Source organism: Plasmodium brasilianum, chromosome 10 (genome assembly GCF_023973825.1).
Source record: "Plasmodium brasilianum strain Bolivian I chromosome 10, whole genome shotgun sequence".
In the NCBI taxonomy this organism is placed as follows: Eukaryota; Apicomplexa; class Aconoidasida; order Haemosporida; family Plasmodiidae; genus Plasmodium; species Plasmodium brasilianum.
In genome coordinates this window covers 529,917-552,580 of record NC_090123.1, presented here as the reverse complement: position 1 = coordinate 552,580, position 22,664 = coordinate 529,917, and the positions used below count along the sequence as shown (strand labels likewise).

The window sequence follows — 22,664 nt, the reverse complement described above, 5'->3', positions numbered from 1 at the left end:
TACTTCGTATGAATTTTATATTGCATATGAGACTGCGCGTTTAATTTTCTTTATTAAATTGCTTAATTCAAGCTAGTAGTATACATTTTTTGGGGATTAAATGCAGTGAAAATTACAAAAAATAAAAAAATAAAAAAAAAGAAAAAAGAAAAACGATTAAGTAGCAAAATAAAATTTTGTTCTTATATATATGTTATTCTTTTATGTTGTGTATGCATTTTGCGATGAAATAGAAATTTAAAAAGTTGCAAGTGTAACTATATTTTTCTTCCTAAATTATATATATATAATATATACATATATATATATATATTTATTTATTATAACTTATTCACCTTTTTTATATAAGACTTTTTTTTTTTATTCTTGGAAAATTTAATTTTTATTACGAGTGTTAGAAAAAGTTAGCAACTCTGTTTTTTCAATCCTGCAGATTTTTTTTTTTATTTTCATTTATTGGTTTTATAAAAATTTTCACAGCTAACGTTGAAGACCATTATGCAATATATTTTGTTAAATACATGTTTGATTTCTCTTAAAAGTTGTACTTTTTTCATTTCAAAAATGGATAACACATTTAGTGAATTCTGTACAAATTATATAAATTTATTTTATTTTATTTCATTTCATTCATTTCAATTTTTTTTTTTTTTTTATTTTAAATCTATCATTCGCATTTTTAGTTTAAATATAAATGAATACTTTTTTAAGAAGAAAAAAAGAAATACTACAGTTTTACTGCATATAAACCGTTTACACTATACGGTAATTCTCCTTTTGGAATAGAGCCTTTTATAAAAAAAGGCATAAAAACGATTAGTAAGTTTGAACGAATTTAAATGCGCATTAGGTAAATTCATTGTGTTTTGCTGTCGATTTTTGAATTTATTAACAGCATTTTGCTTTTTTCATACATGCGCGAGTATGTATGTATTTATGTATGTATGTATGTATGTATGTATGTTTGCATATATATACACGTAATATATGTATGCTTTTCCGAAGGTAAAATCGCTTTATCTGCAATTTTATTTTTTCCTAAAAAATATAAAAAACGTATTTTAAAATGATTATGCGGAATTATGTTTTATTCCTTTATGATTAAAATTATTTTTAACAATTCCTGGGTAATTTAAAATATTGTAAAATAACACATTAAAATATTAGTTCGTGCATGTAAAAAGTGGAAATTAATAGCATTAATGGAAATAAAAAAAATTAGTTCTTTTGTTCGTGGATTTTTAGTTATAAAAATATAATTAAGAAAATATATTTATACATGGTACTACAATAAGAAAAAACAAATTTTTTTTTTCTGCCTTTATTGTCCATTGTAATATTTCCTTTTATTTAATTTACATTTTTCTTTTTTGTGTTATTTGTTAAGTATATCACATTTAATTTCACTTAGTATACAATTTTAATTAACGTACTATAATTTTTTTTTTTATTTACTTTATAATATTTATGTAATTTGTTTTTATAACTTTACAGCTTCTTACATAACTTTGCATTTATCCTTTTATCATTGTGTATATAATTTAATTTTTTTTCATTTTTATGTAATTTGTTTTTTAAAAAAGTATGCTCTTTGGTGTTATACGCATTCAAGTATATACGAACATGCATACATGCGTTTACTAGTTTGGTTTAGTAATTTTCCCCATTATATTATTATAAGATCGCATGTTCATACATATATATATATATATATATATTGTGAAATATATTTTTTTATGTTGTATTTTTTTTTTTTGTTGTATAATTTTGGGGTATTTAAAGATTAATTAGACTGCTTCATTACATGTCTTAAATTATATTTTATAGATAAAAAAAAAATAATAAAACATTTTACTTATATATTTTGTCATCCTACATTATCTGACATTTCTTAAAATCATTTTAATTAACATTCTAAAATATGAATATTCAGAAAAAAATAAAAAAATTAAAAGTTCAAAATAAAAGAAAAAATAACAATGTTTAACCATATCCCTGATAATTTTTATAATGTATTTTAAATATTGATGTATTAAAACGACTATATGTTGAAGTTTTTTATTTGGGTATGAAATTCTAATATAATATATTTTAGTTTTAATAAAATAAAATAAAAAATATATAATGGCTAAAATTGAGGCCACCCCAATTGTGCACTTAATTTGCCGTATATGGTTCTTTCTACGTGTGTAACGTTTTTCTTAGACCAGCAATTCTGGTTAAGCATATTTTGTTTCACAACATCTGACCAATAAGCATATATATATGTACGTTTACGTGTATTTGTGCAGGTATAAGAGTATGGATAAAAATATAAATATGCCCATATATAAAAATATAAATATGCCCATATATATAAATATACATATGCCCATATATATAAATATGAATTTTCCAATATATATAAATATTAATATATATATTAGTATACATAGGTACATGTACATATATAATTATGCGTACACTAGACAGTGGATGTGAAATTTCTCCAGGCATTTCTTCTATTTAAGCAGCAGTTTTTTTTTAGTTTTCTCTTTGCTTTAGCATATTTAATGTTTGTGTGCATGTATGTTACGAGTCTTAGAAAACGTATGTACAGCGATGTCCTATTTCTTGTAGGGGTGCTTACATTATATTACTAGGATTGAAAAAAAGTAAAAATGTTTAAAAACATTATAAATCAATTTATTAAGTTATTTGGACAAGAGTATTTGGGGGAATGGGACGCGATGCAGAATTTAACGATTAACTCTGTTACATCGCCAGAGGTATGCATTCTTTCGAATAACTGCTTAACACATTACAACAAAGTGCATAGTGTGCACATGAGTACATGAACATATACATACATATATGTATATATATATGTCCTCACCCATATAATGCATAAACACACATGTAGTAAAACACAAATATCCGTTGATATAGAGAGAACAAACCTTAACACTTCCTAACCCCCCCTCTATACCCACTTCATATATATTCAATTTTAATTTTTCTCCGCGCAGATACTATTGAAAAATGTACCCTTTCCAGAAAAGTTATTCGAATTAGCTGAGTTACCCTTTGAAATAGTTTACTCAAACATAAAAAATTTACGCATAAAATTTTTATGGTCATCTATTTTTTCAAACAACATTAGTCCTATAAATATTTATGCAAATGATATATATCTTGTCATAAAATTTTTGTATCCAAGTTCGTGGGATACCAACAAAATTATGAATTATCAATATAAAACGAAAAAAAATAAACTAAACAAATGGGATAGAATTAATGTATCAAAAGAAAAGAAAGAGGACAATTTTTTAAAAGCTCTCCCTGTGAAATTAGTTAATTCGTTAAGAATATTAGTAGAAAATATTAAGATAACATTTTTTGATAATTATATTTATAAAAATCCTTTTACTTTTGAATTTTTTATTAAGAATTTTAAAATTGATGAATTAAATAAATACAAAGTGAAACTAACCGAAGAAGAAAAAAAAAATATTAAAAAAAATCTCCTAATTAATATATGGATAAGATTTATAGGACTACATATTATTTTTAAAGAATATACCAAGAAAATTAAATATAAGAAGAAAATTAAAAGGAAGGAAGATATAATACATACTAATCACAAAATAGGTAACAGTGCCATCAAGTTGAAAGATAACAAGGATCAAATTGAAGGTATGGAAAAAAGTTTTTCTGTGAAACAAATTTGTGTGCATGTCTTCTTCGTAATTTTGACCTCAATGGTATGCTTTGCAAATTGTATTTTTATTTTTGTTTATATGTGCATATATATTTGTATATGTGCTCATGAACATGATTACGTGCCATTTTCAGATGTGCTTTTCCTGACGGCGATCGAGAACCTGTTTAGCGAGAGCACGAATTCCATACATGAAAAAAAAAAAAGGCATAGCTTAGGGAAAAAAATAAAAAGGAGCACATTAGACAGCAACAGATTGACTGAGTATTATTCGTTCAGTGATTATGACATCAACGAGAGGATAAAAGAAGGACATATAAAAAAAAGAGCCAAGAGAAAATTCTTTGCATCCAAATTCGGGGAAAATGTATCACCAAGAAAGCTAGATAGTAAATTAAAAAATAAAAATAAAAATAACTACAATTTTGAGATACCAAAACACAATTTAGGTTTTAGAATAACACAAAAAAATGGGTTGGATATGCACGTAATCTTTAAAAAATATGATATGAAAGCACTAAATGATTTGAAATGTGATTTAAAATGTTTTAAGAGTGTCGAGTTGTCTTTTAATAAGCATCATAAAGAAGATAAAGAGGATGACACATATGATAATGTAAAAAATGAGAAAGGAAGACATTCGGAAAAACCGTACAGTTGCTATAATTGTACTAGCAGTACCATTGAAGAGGAAAATGACAACAATGATATTAATAGTAATAATAATAATATTAATAGAAATAATAGTATTAATAATGGTAAGAATAGTATTAATAATAATAGTAATAATAATAATTGTATGTTTATGTCGAGTAACACGAATTATAACTATCATACTAACAGTGACTCGTACAATGGCGAATTAGGAAATTATGATAAAATAATTGAACTGAGTTTTAAAAATGATTTTCCTCCTCTGTTTTATAATATTTCGAATTTTGAAAGTTTGGATGTTCATTTTACAGCATCCGCTTTAGATTCGTTTTATAATTTTGTAAGATATATTGAGTTTTGGTACTTGTACAAAGGTGGTTGTACCAAAGTTTTTAACATTATTCCATCCATAGAAGATTGTGTAAAATATTCAGAATATAGAAAATTAAAAGGTGAGAAAAGTTACAAATATGATGAATGCGGTAGGCAATTTATTGAAAAATTTGAAGCATCTTGTCCTATTCATTTATTAACTAAATTAAGATTATTATCTGATGAATGCATATATACTAAAGAATATTTTAATAGGGGAAATATAAGAAGAAGGGAGTGGAAAAAATTATTATACAACTTTATAAAAAATCATAAAGGTGATAATTCTATATTAGATGAAAATTTAGAAAAATTGGATAGATGGTTTTCGCACGATATGCTATTTAATTTAGTTATACCTCAAATTAACTTCACATATATTCCTTTAAAATTTCATCATTTTGATTATTGTAGAATGAAATCAAACAAATGTTTATTGTCCTATAATGTAATCTGTTCTTTTTTGCTTAAACAAGAAAAATTATCTACCATAAAAAAAAGGTTGAGCATTTATATTCATAATTTACATGTCCAATCTTTATTTGTAATTTTCAGAAGAAATAAAAAATTTGTGTTAAATAAAAAGAAGTATTGTCTTTATTTTATTGAAAAGTTACCAATAAGAAATTGTTGTATATATAACGAAGTGAGCCACAATAGTAGTAGTAGTTATAGTAATAGTAATAATAGTAATAATAGCAATAATAGTAATAATAGTAGTAATAGTAATAATAGTAATAATAATAGAAGTAATGGTTTTTATAATATAAAGACAAAAAATTTAAGGGCAGAAAGTGTGTTGACGACCGATACAAAGTATTTGAACGAGGACAAAATAATTAATCAAAGTGTGGGATATATGATGAATGCTTTAGAGAAGCGAGCAATGAGTCAGAAAAACATAGACATTAGTTATAGCAGTAGAAATGTAATGTATCCTAAGAATACCATTGGTATGTACCCTAGTAACTATGAACATAACATTAGTGGAAATTATTACGAAAGATTAAGAAGTAATGTTAGAGGGCACCATGATGTTGATAATGAAAAACACTATAGTGAAAATCAGTACAGTACAAAACGAGACAACGAAACGTATCTCAGAGTGCGCTGTGAAAATGAGAGTGGTCTTTGCGTCCAATCGCGTAATACAATAAGTGAACTAAATAAAAGCATGCACCTAAATTTTGATAATAACTACAATATGTGTGGTTTCCTTATGAAACATCATTCCTCTGACAATACTGGGGAAATAGATAAAATTAAGATAGAAAATATGCAAACACTTGAAAGGGAAATTTTCAAAGTAGACAACATAAAAGATTTGAAAAATAAGGTGGATAATGAACTAAACAAAAAGGAAAATAATAAGAGCAGTAATAATGGGAATAATGACAATGCCAATAATAATAATATAAGAAATAAAGGGAAATCGTTTTGGAAATTTATTCTGGGGAAACATAAAAAGGACTCACATGATGAAAATAATTCCATCAAACAAACCATTAATTATGATACGAATTTTGATTTAATAATGAATAATAAAGTTGTTATAATACCCAATGCCTTTATTATACTTGTTAACGATTATAGTAATAATGCAAGAGAAATTGATCTGCATATATGTAAATATATGATCAATTTAAATAATTTATTACCTATTGTGAATTTCATCTCAGTAAATAATATTTGTTTAGAGCTTTTTCTCAAATACGACAATTATATTGATAAGGACGCTATTGAAACCCTTAGCTTGTCCATAAGTAGTGTTATGCAAAAAAAGAAAATAATACGAGTTCATCTTGATGAACTAAAATTATACTTTTTACATTCTTCCTATGTCGAATGTGAAATTGTAGATTTAAAAAATTTTCTTAATAAAACAAAAAGAAGGAAGAAAATAATGCAAACGCCTCGAAGTCATGAAAAATTTATTGAGCACAGTATTGTTGTTGATCCTTTTAGATCCAGAAGTATTAACAATGAAACAGAAACGAAGCAAAAAAAAATGAATGCACCCATAAATGTAGAAATACAGAAGGATCAGAACCTCATATATAACTTTGTAAAGAGTAATAATGTGAAAAAGAATAATGATTATTATAAAGAAATAAACAGTGATAAAAGCACAAGTGTCGTGACGTCAGACTCATATGAATATTCAGATGAGGATAATGATAAGGAAGAAATAGTGAGTAGTAAATATATGAATAAAAACATGGAAAATTTTATCAGAAGTCAACAGGGAGATATTACAAATATACATAATTTAATTTTCAACAACCTATTTGTTCCAGAAAAAAATGTATACCATACGAAAATAAATAACACAATTTCCTATTTGAAAAAAAGAAACTTTGTTTATTCTATTAAAAGCAATTTTTATTCATTTTTAAAAAGATACATCCAATATAATAAAAATAGGAATAAAATGAAAAATAAAAATATATTATCAAATGGAATCTATTTCCAAATTAAAAACCTATTCTTTTTTCTGGATAAGGATGATTCCTTATTATACCTACAAACGAACTACCTTAAATTAGAGCACTTATTTAACTCCTGCTTTCTTTATATTGAAAATGATCGGATCAGTAGGAGTAAGATCACCCATGAGGAATTTTTGGAAGGCGAAGAAGTGAGAAATAGTATCGATGGTAAGGAAGTAACAAATACAAAGCAAAATGATAGCGATAGTAGCAACAGTAACATTAAAGACAGCAATGATAGTAGCCGCAGAAGTGATAGCAATAGTAGTATGGATGATAATAACCATAAAAGTAGTTCAAAGGCGGAAGCGATAAACAGAAGGGGTGATAGACAGAACACCGCATGTGTAATGGAAAATATAAAAAACAAGGACATGCTGATATGCATTAAATCATTTAAACTTAAAAAAAACAACAACGTTTATTCCTTAAGTGTAGATGTACTTAGCTGCAGTTTGAATGAAGTTTGTGTGTCTCTGATTAGCATATATAAATATATAATCCCTGTAGACTATCTAGAATTAATTAATATTAGAATAAAGAAATTAAGAAAAGTAAGACAATGTCTCATATATAATAATAAGAATACGATGCATTTAAAGAAATTCAATATAACAAATAACTTCTTGTACAAAATTCTAAGCAAATTTTTTCTTACTAATAATATAACGTACGAAAATAATACAGAGCTCAAAAGTGGAAATAATGAAGACTCGTTAGTAGTAAATAAGAATTATGAAAAGTATGTAAAAAAGTTAGTTAACAAAATTATAGATAAGGAAAAAATATTGTATAATAAAGAAGATTTTGAAAAATTATTTTTCATGATTTTAAAAAAGAAAGTACGCAAAACGGAAAAGAATTATTTATTTGATAAAGAGAATTCATTTAATAACGGTCATGAGATGGAAAAGAGGAGATGCACTTATCAAAGCTCCGATATAAATCCACATTCCTTTAGTAGTAATAATGATGCAATACGAAATTATTATGCGACTAGAAGAAAAGAGCATTATGTAGATTCAGTGAAGAATTTCAAACCCGTAGAAAGAGAATATTACTCATGTAAGGAAGATACCATTTTAAGCAACAGCGATTTTGATGATAGATATGACTCTTATAGTCAGGCCTGTTATATGAATTCTAATGTAGAACGACATTCCTATTCTACATACAGTGGATATGAGGAAAATAAATATAAGACTGAGAAATGTAAAGGAATAGCCAAAACAAAAAGAGAAGAAGTACTAATTCCAAAAAGAAATACATGGACAAATGATATATACTATGTAAGACCATCAAGTAGATACTATAATGAACATTGTAAATATATGAATTTGAGAAATCTGTTTAATTTTGAAAAGTCAATTAATTCTGAAAATTTAATGGAAGAAGATATTTTTATTCAAAGCTCTTTATCTGATGCAAATGCTTCAGAATTATTTTGTTTGAGAAGTACCCATATAGAAACAGAGCATGCAAATAAGAAAAAAAAAATGCTTTTATTTTTCATTTTAATAGGAAAAACAGATATAGTTATTAAAAATAAAAATGAAGGATTATTCAATGTAGTGTTCAATGGTTTTATGAGTGAAGTGTCTCATTTGCATAATGAAATGGATATATCTCTGAAAATTAAATCATTGTATTTTTTTTACGTGTTAACAGTTATGAGAAAAAAAAAAAATGCTTTAGTTGGTACAAAAATGGATCAAATGGATGACAAAGGGCGGAATAGTGATAACAGAGGAAAAAAGCATTCATCCCATAAGATAAAGAGACAGGATATACAAAAGAATAATAAATGCAGGAAATACGTAATTTTAACAGATACGATAAGCAACATCTTGAGTGTTTCTAAATCAAACATGAAAAAGGAAAAAAAAAAAATAAATAAAATTTTTGATCAGTATATTTGTATTTTAGAAAAAAAAAAGTTTAAGCTTTACATCGATTACGACAAAAAGAAAATAAACTTAAAACCTCAGATACATCTAGACTTACACATAAATAAGGATAAAAACGAACAAGTAATAAAGTTGTCCTTATCAAATTTTAACTTTTTTTTTAGCTCTACACTATTTATCTTGCTAAACAATGTAATGATTAATTACTTTTTAACATACATTCAGGAGAGTGAAAAAATGAATGTCCATCTAAGTAGATATGTTTCTGTTCAAATAGGTAAAAATATTGTACACGCACCAACAAACTTATTGAACTTTTCAAGTATGTGCAATAAACAAAATGAGATAAAAAATGGATTGTATAAGTGCGAAAAAAGAAAGGATAAAAATGTTATTAGGTCTCTTGAAAAATGCATAAGTAGCGATGATATAATAGACACTTTATGCACATCTAGTAATGAAAATATGCTCGATGATACATATGTAAACAATGAAGATTATTTTAACAATTTTTATAACAAGAAGGAAAACGAACTACAAAAAGAACTTCAAAAGAAATTTCAGAAACGTCAAAAAGAATGTCACAAAGAAGATATTACTTTAACGAATAACACTTTTTATTATGATTTATCAGAGAATGAAAAATGCAGGCATGATGACAACCAAATGAGGATGCTTAATGATTGTAGTAATTCTGAATACAATTCCATTCGAGCTATATTGAATGATAGTGCACACGAAAAAGCGAACAAACGATTATACAATGATATATATTATCCTAACAAATTATCATATTCTGAAAAGGTAGAAAGCGGAGTTTATGGGAATGTTAAAGGACATACTGAAGAAAATAAATGCTTCAATGAGAGTAGTATCATGCACGGAACAACACTGAATAGTAACCTCTATGGAAATGATATAAAGAACGATAACAGAAACGATAGAAGAGCCGCTAGTGGAAACGCACTTGTAAAGGCAAAATCAGTTGACACTAACTGCAACAATTACAGCAGCATGTACGAAAACAATAACAAAAATGCGGTAAATTTTCCTTCTGTAAAAATTAATACCAAGTGTCAGGTTGTTAGAACGGATGTGTCTTTTGTAAAAGACCTTGAAAATGTAAAGGAGAAAGAAAAACATATTTACGAAATTAACTTAGGAAATGAAAAGATCAAGAATGGTGACCCTGCTAGCTCATTTGGTGATCATTGCTTAAGTCGCAACAGTTACTATGATAATTTAAGAAATAACTATAATTTTTTTTCTAATGGGAAAAGCTCAAGGTATCAGGACAATCATTCGGGAGCAAAAAGGGGCAGAAAATGTAATGAAGATAATCAGTGTATTTCTGAAGGATATGATAATGCTTTTACAAATAATTTTAATTATATCATTAAAAATGCTAGTCGTGTAAGGAGATACGGTATTGGTGCTGGTAATCGTGCCAGTAATGCTGAAAAATACAGTAGAGCTTCTAAAAACAGTAAAAATTTTAGTAGTACTGGGTTTGTCTCTGAAAAGGCATATGATTCAAAAAGAAACAAATCAGTAGAAAGAAAAAATGTTATTAAAGAAAAATGTCAAATGAATAAAGATGTCAAACTGTTTATATGCTCGGAAAATGTTAATATATGTTATCTTATGAACTACCATAGATTCAAGTACATATATAAAAAAGAGTACAAAGTTGACGCGTATATGAACAATTACATAAATTTTGTTGATAGCTGTTCTAATTATTGCAAAATGGGATGGAAAAAAAAATTTCAAGGGGAACCCAAAAAGGAAGACCAAAACCAGGGGGAACAATCAAATTACGATCATATTGGAATTATGAACAAAGATTTGTATAATATAAATTTCAATTTTTTATTTAAAATCGAATATAAATGTTCCAAAAACAAAAGGAAGACTGTTAACATGGTTTTTCCTTATCTTTATGTTATACTTATGAGAAATTGTAACTATGTCCTTTCTCATCTAACAGTAGTGGACATCAAATTTAATGCTGAAATTTTATGCGGAAAGAAAAAAAAAAAAAAAAAAAAAAAAAAAAAAAACCAAACTAGAATTTTGGAATCTGAAAATTATATACATCCAAAAAATAATAGTATAACGAATTGTGATAATAGAATTTTAAATTATTTTCCACAGGAAGAACACTTATATGACAGGAGTCCATTACGTGATAGTAGGGTATATGAAAGAAAAGGCACAGTCCATCAACTTGAAAACAATGATCATGGAAATTTAAAAATTGTTTCTAGTGATTGTTTAGATGGAAGGAGTAACGCAGAAGAGAAGGAGAAAAGAGAAAAAAAAATGTTGAATAGTGGAATGCATTATGTGAAATCTAAGGAAACTATGCTTACAGATAATAGCGTGAAGAGTAACTACAAGGATGATAAAGCGATTAGCGTCGGTCATATGAACCATCTAAAGAATAGTTTGTCTATAAAAAAGCGACTAGGTCAGGTGGTAAGTAGAAGTGGAAACAATACTTCGTATAATACTTGTAACAATACGGAAGATGTGAATGAAGGAAGTGGGAAAATATCCTCCATTGAACTGTCACATGAATATATAAGCAACGGATACGAACTTATTAATGAGAGTGAAAGGAATAGTATTATGGAATTAAAGAATGACAATACGCAAGTGAGCTCCATTTATAATGATAAATACATAAAGAAGCAAAAGACCTATCTGGGGTTTTTATTGAATTATAAAAAAAAGAAAAGCAACACAATACTGAAGGGTGATGCGTCGTATGGGGATATTGGCAATGATGATAACGGTAATAATAATGGTGAGGATAATTACAATCCTCAAAAAAAAAAAAGCATTGTGAATAGCTTCAGTTTATCCGTTAATTTGATGGGTAAAAAAAATAATTACTCAAAAAGGATATTTAAAAAAGAAAAAAATGGTAGGTCTCTTAGTGTTGTTAATGTGGTATCGCCTAATAACAAAACGAAAGAGGTAAAAAACTGGAATAGTAATACCATGGATGCATTTCATATGAACAATGATATTAATAACACTAAAACTTACGACCTTCAAAGTATAAAAATAGAGGACTCAAGTACACATGGGAGTAGATATGTTTCAGCTTTGGATGAACAAAAGGATGCTCGAAGTTTTACGTACGAAAGTGATGATAACTTTATGAGTTTTAGCAGACAGAGTAGTAAGCATGATTTTGTTAAAGATAGCAAGAATTTCGTAAATGTTAATAAAAGGTGGATTCCAGGAAAAGAGAAATGCAAAAACGAATTAAATAATAGGAAGAGAATGATTATGATTAATGAAAAAAAGAAATTACCAAAAAAGAAAAAGAGGAAAAAATCTACTCAAAAAGAAGCGAATAAAGTGGAGTCATGGAAATTATCATGTTGCACCTTGTCTGTATATAATATAAACCTTTTTAGTTGCATATATTTGCGAAAATTTAAAAGGGGTGCAGGAGGAGGAGGTCAAAGCCTTATACAACCATTAATATATAATTACAAATATTCAAATAATATAAATTCATATCATATAAGTAATAATGATAAGGATTATAACACTTCTTCTATGAAAAACAACTTTGAAAAATGTGCCAATCAAAAAAATTTTAAATATAAGAATTTTATAAAGTATAATTATGTAGTTGAAAAGGAGTTAAAAATGTTAGAATACATTAATCAGTTATACAACTTAGAATGGTTTAATAAATTTAATGTTCATCATTTGTATAATATCCATAAAACTCACTCAGATTTTTCCGATTTCATGAAATTAAATAAAAGGAATAAAAATTGTAATAGTACAATCGTATGCTGCTATATACCTATCTTTTATAAAAAAGTTTCTTTAATATACAGAAATATTTATAAGTTCTTATTATTAACGAAGTACTATGAAAGTATATCCTACTTTACTAAGTTGTCTAAAAAAAAAAGTCCGGTAAAAAATGTACTTGGAAAAAAGGAAAATCGTATGCGGAATGAAGACTGTAACAGCTATTTGCGTAAAATAAGTAGTAGAGGAAAAGAGAAGAGGAGTCATAAAAAAAGAATAAAAAGCTCTAGTAAAGGTGGTACCAGTAGTAAAAAAAAGGATGCACTTATGAATCTATATATTGAACAGAAAATTGAAAAAAGTAAAATGGATAGAAAAAATTCAAATTGTCGAAGGAGTATGGGGTATGTTCAGAGAAAAAAGGGTAAAAGTAGTGAAAACAGCAACTTAAACAACAGGAGTGGTAATAAAAATAATGGTAATAATAATAACAATAATAATGATCGAAATATCAATAACAAGTGCAGTAACAACAACAATAATAAAAATTATCGCGAACTAAATCAACAAGACAATACGAAGGATTGTTTAGAAGAGAACAAAACTAGTAAAAGGAAATATCAGAATTTGTTTTACACAGTAGAGGAAAAGTTTAAGGATAACATAGGCAATACAGATAGTGAACACATTTGTGATAGTGGCACACACATTTTTTTAAAAGGAGATGGTTGTGAGGTTGCTAACCATAGTGAAAGTTATTTATTTGAGCATAATAGGAAGATGTACCCTGAGGAGAGTGAGTTACTGTACAATAACAATATTAATAACTTTAACAATTACTTATTATATAGAAAGGATTTTTTAAAATATAGCTCTTGGAAGGAAAATCATATTTATGTATCATTAAAAGATGTCAAGTTATATGAACACATTAATAAAGAAAAACAAAAGAAAGAAAAAAAGAAAAAATGTTTCAATTTCTACATTCACATTTATTCGTCCGGTATAAACGTGGAACCGTATTTTATATCCACATGTAATTTTTATTTAATTAATAATTTGAATAAAAATTTAATTTTGTATGATATAAAAGAAACGAAAGATTATATTAATCACAAATATAAACAGATGAAGTATTATTATAGTCTAATTAGTAGACGTAGGAACATTAACATATGTTCAGAGCACGATAATAGGAAGCCAAGTTATGACGGTGTTAATGACAAAGAAATAAGTAAATCAACAGCTAATAAACAGAATAATGTAAAAGACTATAAAAAAAATAGAAGATATATGAGAGATCGTTATAGTTGTACTTCTAACAGAAACAATGATGATCATGGTAAAGGAGAGGAGGAAGCATTTTCTTCTATCTCATCGAAGGGATACAAGCTATACAGACTTATGAATGTCCTTAACAGTATGTCCACAAAAATTGAAGAAAAATTAAAAAACAATAAAGTTGTAATTAACGTTGACATTAGCAATATAGATATAAACATCGTTGATTGTTCATATATTTATGAAAGTAATTATTTATTAATAGATCACATTCATCCATTTTATAATAATGAGTATATTTATCTATCAAAAGAACAGTATGAAAGAATTAAAAAGAGAAGTGGAAGCAACTCTAACGACTTTTCTAACTTCGAATCGGTAGAACGTAAACATTTTTCAACTACTATAAATAAACTGATTTTCAGCAGATTCACAAATTACTGTGAGGATAATTCATTTTACATTATTTCTATTAATGAGGAAAAAATAAAAAGGGTTTCAGTTCGGTTATATCTTACTGTCTTATGTAATAATAGTTGTAAATATGAAAATGTGAATGATGTTTTAAATGTTTTTATATATAATTCTAGAATTAAATTTTCCAGTCTCAAATTAGAAAACATAAAAAACATTACTAAAAAGAGTACAAGATATAGTATAGAACATATTTTAGAAGAAATGAATGAATATGAGATAGATACAAAAAAGGAAAAACATAAAAATAATACGAGCAAAATGACAAGTACTAGTTTGTATCATATATATAAGCAGATCTCTAATAATTATAAGGATAAGTTAAATGCATATAATTCTTTATACACTGGAAATTTTTTTCCTAGAAGGGAAGAAAAACTACATAATAAGATGTTAAAAGGTATTAACGATGTGAATAATTCTAACTATTTCAATGACACTTTCATAAAAGATAGAACTATGCACGCATCCTTTTCCACAACATCATCTATATCATCTTCCATGAATTTTTCTTCCTCCATCAGTTCACTATTTTCATACAATTCAAAATTAGTGGATACGAAAAATGAAATCATTAGAAATGTAGAAAAAAGAAGAAGACATAGCACAACTCATAGATATGTCAATGCGTTGAACAGATATAAATTGAACGACGATATGTATATAATGAAAAAAAAACATAAGAAGGAACGCAACAGTTATTCTGACAGTATATATACGCAAAATTCTATATGGTTAAGGAGACCTTATGTAAATGGTTTGAATGAAAAATATAAAAGTTTTCTGAACTCTATATCGAAGAGTAGACATGACATAGATGAATATATAAAAAAGGATAATGATAAAAAGAAGAGAAAAATGAACACTCGATTTTATAATTACATTAAAAGGATATATAACAATATATCATTAAAAATTAATAGGTGTAAATTAGTTTTAAATAATATTGTTGAAAATATTAAATGGTGCATTAATATGGATAATTTTGCTCTTTTTTTCCCTTCGTTTAATAAGGGGTTTAAACTTTCCTTATATGTAAATAGGTTAATTATTTATGATTACAATAAAATAAATATATGCAATAATATTTCTCCATTCCGATTATTTTTAAAAAGTAATGCTCAAAGGAAGTATATACAGTTATGTGACAAAATAGTAAATACGTATACCTATCTGCATTTAAATAAAAACATGTTTCGAGGAAATATAAAAAGAAGAATTCATTTAGAAAAGCTTCAAAATGAAATATATAATAATCAATTTTATCTGATTGCAAATGAAAATGTGAAATATATTGATATGGCTGTGGATATAAAAAATACAAGATTTACACTACATAATCAAACAATAATGGACCTAATAGATTATTTTACTGATTTATCAAAAAGCATTTTTTCCTTTTTGCATGTATATTCTATATATCCTGAAATATATTTCGACGATTTTTCTTATCTAAATTCATGCTTAAATGTTGATAATTTTAAAAAGGGGTTAATATTACATAACAGCCTTCTGACGAATTATATAGGAATGTGTAAAAATGGAAAGTGTGAACAAAATAGGGATTTTGATATCGCAGCTTTGATTAATAAGAAAAAGAACGAGATGCAGCAAAAGTTGAAGGGGGAAAAGTTAACGAAGGAAAGGGAAAAAAAAAGGATATCTTCATTTATGAGCGAAGAAAACCTAGTTCAGTTTATTGGTCATGAATATGATGAATCGGATTGTTGCGAAAAACAAGAATACAAAGGCAACAGTATAAACAATTTATACCTTGTAGAGGATATACTAGACAATGGATACTATAAAAATTGTAATTCATTACCAAAAGGAAGGAAACCAAATGAAGACAGTGAATATTCAAATACTTTAAGTACCATAAACTCCTTATTGGAAAAATTAGTTTGTTATAAAAATAAATTAAATTATAAATATTTAATTATGAATAAATTTGAGTACCATACAGTGGTAAATAAATCATTAAAAGAATTAAGTGATAGGAATTTCTATTTCTTAGCATTTATAAATAATGATTTACTTTTTTTTTTATATTTCTATACAAAGTATAGAACAATGCTAAATTACGTATCTAAAGAGAAGGTATATATTCTCAATTCCAATTACTCTTATTCTGTTAAAAAAATTAAATTTCATAAACTAATAAATACAAATAAAATATATGAAAATTTAACAAGTAAAAAAAAATTTATTAATGCTAGTAATCCCAGTTTAAGCAGAAGGTACAATGAGAGGGAACAAATAAAAGTCTCTACGTCAATGATAAAGGAAAAGAAAAAAAGAAAAAAAAGGAAAAAAAAAATAAGTAATATGAAAAGATATAATATACTAAACAGTTTTATACATGACAAAAACGCTGAACATAAAAATGACAAAAAGGGGTATTCGGTAAACGAGCGCAACCTGGGAACATTACGAAGTAGAATTGCTTTTACACATAATAAAAGCAAGAAAACAAAGAAGAACGATTTGGCATTACATCAGATAGACAATCTCAGGGTTGAGAAAAGCAATAGAGAAGAGCACACGAATTATGTTGGTTTTAAGAATGAGTCTGAGCAAATAGTATCAAGCAGTTTTGTTAGCCTAAAAAATGATAAGAATGGGCTTACAAAAACGGGATATCTCCATCAAGATCAACTGAACAACGATTTGGTTAGTAGTAAGAAAAAAAAAGAGAATAGTGATGAAGAGGTGGATGAAAATAAAGGGTTGTCTAGAAAAATAAAAACTACTATTCAAAAGTTTTTTACAAGAAAATTATCATCACATGTACTAGGAAATAAAAAGAAAGATGTAAAAGGGAAAAAAGAAAACGTTTATAGTACTTCTACGAATTTGCTTTTTCCTGATTATAATAAAGTCTCACATAGAAGGAAGGATAAACTTGAAATAAATTCATCAAACGATAATTTAATTTCCTTCAGGAGTGTAAATAATTTCTGCAATAAATATATAAATTTGAAGATGAAAATAAATCTACTTGAAATTTGGGTTATTCAGGATGATTTATTAAGCTACGATAATGAAAATAAGCGAAATGTGAAAATGAGCTACCTTTTAAAAAAAAAAATAAATAATAATAATAATAGTAGTAGCTTTTATAATAACCGTAACCTTTTTTTTGATTCTGCTCTGGATAATACCTTGTTAACGAAAGAAAGAGAAAAAAAAATCAGACAAATGAAGAAAAGCACAAATGCGGTAAGCACTTTACATAGTGATGAGAAGTACTCTGAAATTATGAAGACAGCAAAAAAGTTAAATATAAAATCATTTAGCTCTAGTAATTCAGGAAGTAAATTAAACATTTTGAACATTTTAGAAAAATCTAAGAATTATAATAATATATATATGAATAAAAAAATAAACAAGCAGATTTTTTATATGGCAAGGAAAAATGTATATACGAATGATGATAACTATTTGAATGAAAACTTAAGAGGTGCAGTTAAGAAGAGTAAAAATAGTTTAAAAGGTAAGGAAGAGGATATGAAGGAGGACGAAAAGAATGAGGATAAACATGAGGCTAATTTTAATATGTGTAATACATTTAATTCGGTAAGTTTATTTCAGTCGTCCTTGTCTAGCCATTGTGCTTCCAGCAGTGCTTCTAGTAGTGTTCCTATCAATGATCTCAGTAAATCCCTTAGCAAGAATGATACAACATTATTCTCCTTTTTGGGTAATACTAACAGTAGTGTGAATATTTATTATGATAGGTATATTGGAGAAAATGATCTTTTAAAAGATATAGAAAATCGGAAAAAAAAAAAATGGAATAAATATAGAAAATGGAGGAAGAGAGAAGGCAAAAAGAGGCATATCAGAGACAGCAATAGAAACATTTGTTTATCTGTGATATTTAGCATAAATTCGCATTTTAGAGAAAAGAAAAGTATTGAATTGTCTAGGTTTAAAATGGAAATGAAAAATTTAAATATTATATTAGGAAAATGCTTTAATTTTAGAGAAATATATGATGAACTTAAATCTTATAAAAGTAATAATAATTTTAAGGTCCCTTTGCATAAAAATAACTCCACAATTATAGATTTAAATCGTATGAACAGTAGTAGTATTTTTAACTCAAAAAATTATTATTTTAAGAATAGCTACACTAATGTGGGACATGGTATTTTAAAGAAAGAGCTTGAATCAGATTTTTATGACAACATAAATTTTTATAATATATATTACAATGAAATGAAGAATATAGAACTTGTTAGAAAAATGATGAAAAGTAAAAAAATGAGGAAATATCGTAGCAACTTTGATAATAACGATTTTGACGAATATCACGATATATGTAATTCTCACTTGGATAGCAGCGATGAAAATGACAGCAATAATAAGAATGATCTGAATAATCATTTTGATAAAGTAAGGAAAAACATAACTTTTGGCTCTATTAAGGAAGGAGAGCCATTATCTGAGCATAATAATGAAGTGCGTAATTATAGCTCCTACATGAGCAGACAAAGAAATGAAGATGACAATAAAGATTTTTCTAAACAAGGTAAGAATATAAAAAATTTAAACACGTTTGGAAGCAGGTGTGCTAGAAGATATGATAACATGTATGGTGGAAGGTATGGTAGCGGGAATGATAGCAGGTATGATAAGAGGCATGACAGCAGGTGCGATAATCTGTTTTTCCTGACATATAAGAACAGAATGAAATATAAAGATAAGTATAACATATTTTTAAATCGAAACAATACCATATTTACTCCTAACATTAGGGATGAGAATAACTGGTTAATGAACATAAATAGTATATATTTAAATATCAATTGTTTAAGTGTCAAAAAATCATGTAAATTTATATTTCAAGAAATACTATTTAATATCACAATAGATAGTATGAAAGAATTATACAAATTATACAATAATTTTAGTTATAATATTTACTATGCTCGTTTTTACAAAAGCTATTTTTCTTTTATTAGCAATATATATATTCTACCCTTTTTGCATTACAACAAATATAATGTTGAGAAGTCCAATGAAAAATTGAAGTTAAGTAATGTGTACGTAAATAGCATGAATAAATTGAAATGTCTAAATAGATATATGCTTTATAACAAATTAAGAATAGTAAAAAATAGAAATGCGAAAAAAAGGAAAAGATTGACTCGAAAAAATTATAAGGAGAACCATCCCGATTTTCACATAAGCTGTTCCAACAGTGAAATTGAAGATGTAAAGTATATGGACATCATAGGAACAAAATTTTTAGAGAGAAAAAACGATACAGCACAATACTATAAATCAGAGGGTACATCTCAAAATAATAATGAGAGTGATAACAAAATGGAGGAAAGGAAATACATGTCAGGAAAAAGAAGCAAGAAAAACGATAACAAATACATCTCTTTTAATAACAAAAATGAGGTTGTCAACATTGTAGATGACAAAGAAGGAAAAGAAGGAGCAAATAGTGAGGCTGAAGGAAGTGTATACAACTTGATAAAGGAAAAGACAATTCATGTTGGAAATTTTCAGGAAAACTATTACATACATAATGATATAACTACAGTGTACAACATTCGTAAGAATTTTTTAATTAAGAATTATAATATATATAAAAACTTGCTTGAGAGTTATTCGAAGCTGCAAGCATTCAATGATATAGAAAATAAGAATAAGAGATATGGTGAACTAATTCGTAATTTAAAGGAAAGGGTAGTACAAATTGAATTATATAAAGAAGACCTATATTATTTATATAGTCAGCTATTTTCAGTAATTAGAAATATTAATAATGAAAAAAATATTATTTGTCATGGTCTTATCTTTTTTAAAATACTAAACTGTTTTTACACATATTGTAATAATTATGTGGCTAATTTATTTTATTATTTATTTGTTTTCTCAAAATATAATAAATTTGCATATTACCTATGCAATATTCAGAAACATTTCGATTATAAATATTTCAATTATTTTACGAAAAATTTAGTGAACATATATATGCTTCAGACTAATGATATGCTCGATAACAAACACAAGAATGGTAGAAGCTACAATTATAACGATAAATGCTACACATTAAATGATATTAGTAAAGACGAAATGTGCAATAATATAGCAGCAGTAAATAGCAGTGTTAACAATCTTATTATGAATGAAGATCTTTCCTTACAAAAAGAGATAAATGATAATATAAAGAAAGAGGAAATGCTTAAGGAAAATGGAGTTACTAAGAAAAAGAACTTATCATGCTTCTTAATATCGACACTACTGTATTTATATAAGCCATATATGTACACATATAGGAAAACTATAGACAAGACAAGTAGAAATAAAGAGGCAGTACCCAAGAATTTGAAGGAAAAAAAAATATATCATTCCTTATTAGAAGAAGAGGACATATTAATGCATGAGGTAAATATAAAATATAATGATTATAATCTATTTTGTAATAGAAGAAATATGAAGGAAAAAGAAAAAAAAAAATCGCAAATAGGAGTTATTTACACTGAAACAAGCTCGGACTTAAACGAAATGTACAGTATAAGCAATGGAATGGAAAATAAGAGGCTAGCAAATATTGAGTGTATCAATTCAAATAGATATAATGATAGAAGAGAAAAGGAACTAAAGAGACCGTATTTGTGCAATAAGAAAGGAATAAAAATAAAAATAAAATTTCGTATAAATAATATATGCCTTAAGATACATCAATTAAATAAAGAAAATATATTAACATTAAATCTGTTTGATTTAAATTATTATTTATTTACATGTCTTTATAAATATCATTTTTTTTTCTACAACTCAAATGAGTATGTTAGTTTTTTGTTAAATAAAAGAGTTGAACAAGTAAATATTGAGGATGCGCATTCAGTTAGTCCAAAAAATGAAGTGTACAGAAATGCAAATAGTAACGTATGTATGGAAAAAACGTGGTATGAATATTCAGATGAAGAAACATTTACAGAAAATAATTTTAATAAATGGGATAGAAAAAGAAAAGAAGTAAATAATGCTAACTTAATTAAGATGAATTTAACATTTAAGTTATGTTTAAAAACATATGATAATATGTACAATATAGAAGATAATATTATTAATCCAATAACCTTTTATTTCTCAATATATGAACAGTTCAGATATTTCCCTATTTTACATGTTCATTTTTACACCACCAGCATAAATCTAAATGTAACAACATCATTTTTGTATTTATATAAATATCTTTTTGCAAATTTAAATTTTAAAAAGGATTTTAATGATGTCAAAAACACGAATATTGAAATTTATAATGACCTTCATTCAGAAATTATTATATTTTATAAAACTAGAATAAAGAATAATAACTACTCTTGGAAAATAAATATTATAAATAAAAATGAGTACTATCAGTTCCCTTGCGAATGCTTATATTTTTGTATTAATAAAAAGAAAGAAAAAAAGAAAAATAACTCCGATTTTTATGGCACAAATAAAAGCTCTGAAGATTTTATAATTGCTAACGAACATGATTTAAATAATATATTTAAGGACATTAGTAAAATAGGATTCAAAAGAAAAAATATTTATAATTCAGTAGCTAAAGAGGAAAAACATTTACTATATGATAATACTCAGAGTGTGTATGATATTTTGTATCAGTTTACGTATAAAATGCCCTTTCTTTATAAAAACTACGATAATGATAATAAAATTATAAACATAATTAAGAAAAAGCCTTCATGGATATACATAGGAGTACTCTATACGGATGATCTGTACTCGAGGGCCTACAAAATTCCCAATGTAAGAAAAAAAAAAAAAATAATAATAAATTATATAAATTAAAATAAATTAAATTAAATAAAATATGACTAACTCACCTTTTCGCACATACATATGTATGTATTTGTATGTACTTGCGGGCGTATATGTGTGTATATGTGCACACGTGCTAAAATGTGAGTAAGAGATTACTACAATCTCTCAGTGTACGATTTATAAGTCTTAATGATCTGGATATTT

General features: G+C 26.2%; 1 protein-coding gene across 1 annotated transcript in view; it reads left to right on the top strand.

Annotated features, from left to right (window-relative positions):
* Positions 1–2,660: 2,660 nt before the first annotated feature.
* The window catches only part of MKS88_003174 (uncharacterized protein), a gene marked incomplete at both ends in the record, with an annotated part of 28,462 nt that continues 8,458 nt past the window's right edge, over positions 2,661–22,664 (top strand). The window contains 4 exons of the mRNA XM_067216243.1: positions 2,661–2,768; positions 3,009–3,675; positions 3,835–9,245; positions 9,348–22,445. Coding sequence (XP_067072910.1) covers positions 2,661–2,768; positions 3,009–3,675; positions 3,835–9,245; positions 9,348–22,445 — 19,284 coding nt within the window. The remainder of the gene's footprint in view (positions 2,769–3,008; positions 3,676–3,834; positions 9,246–9,347; positions 22,446–22,664) is intronic.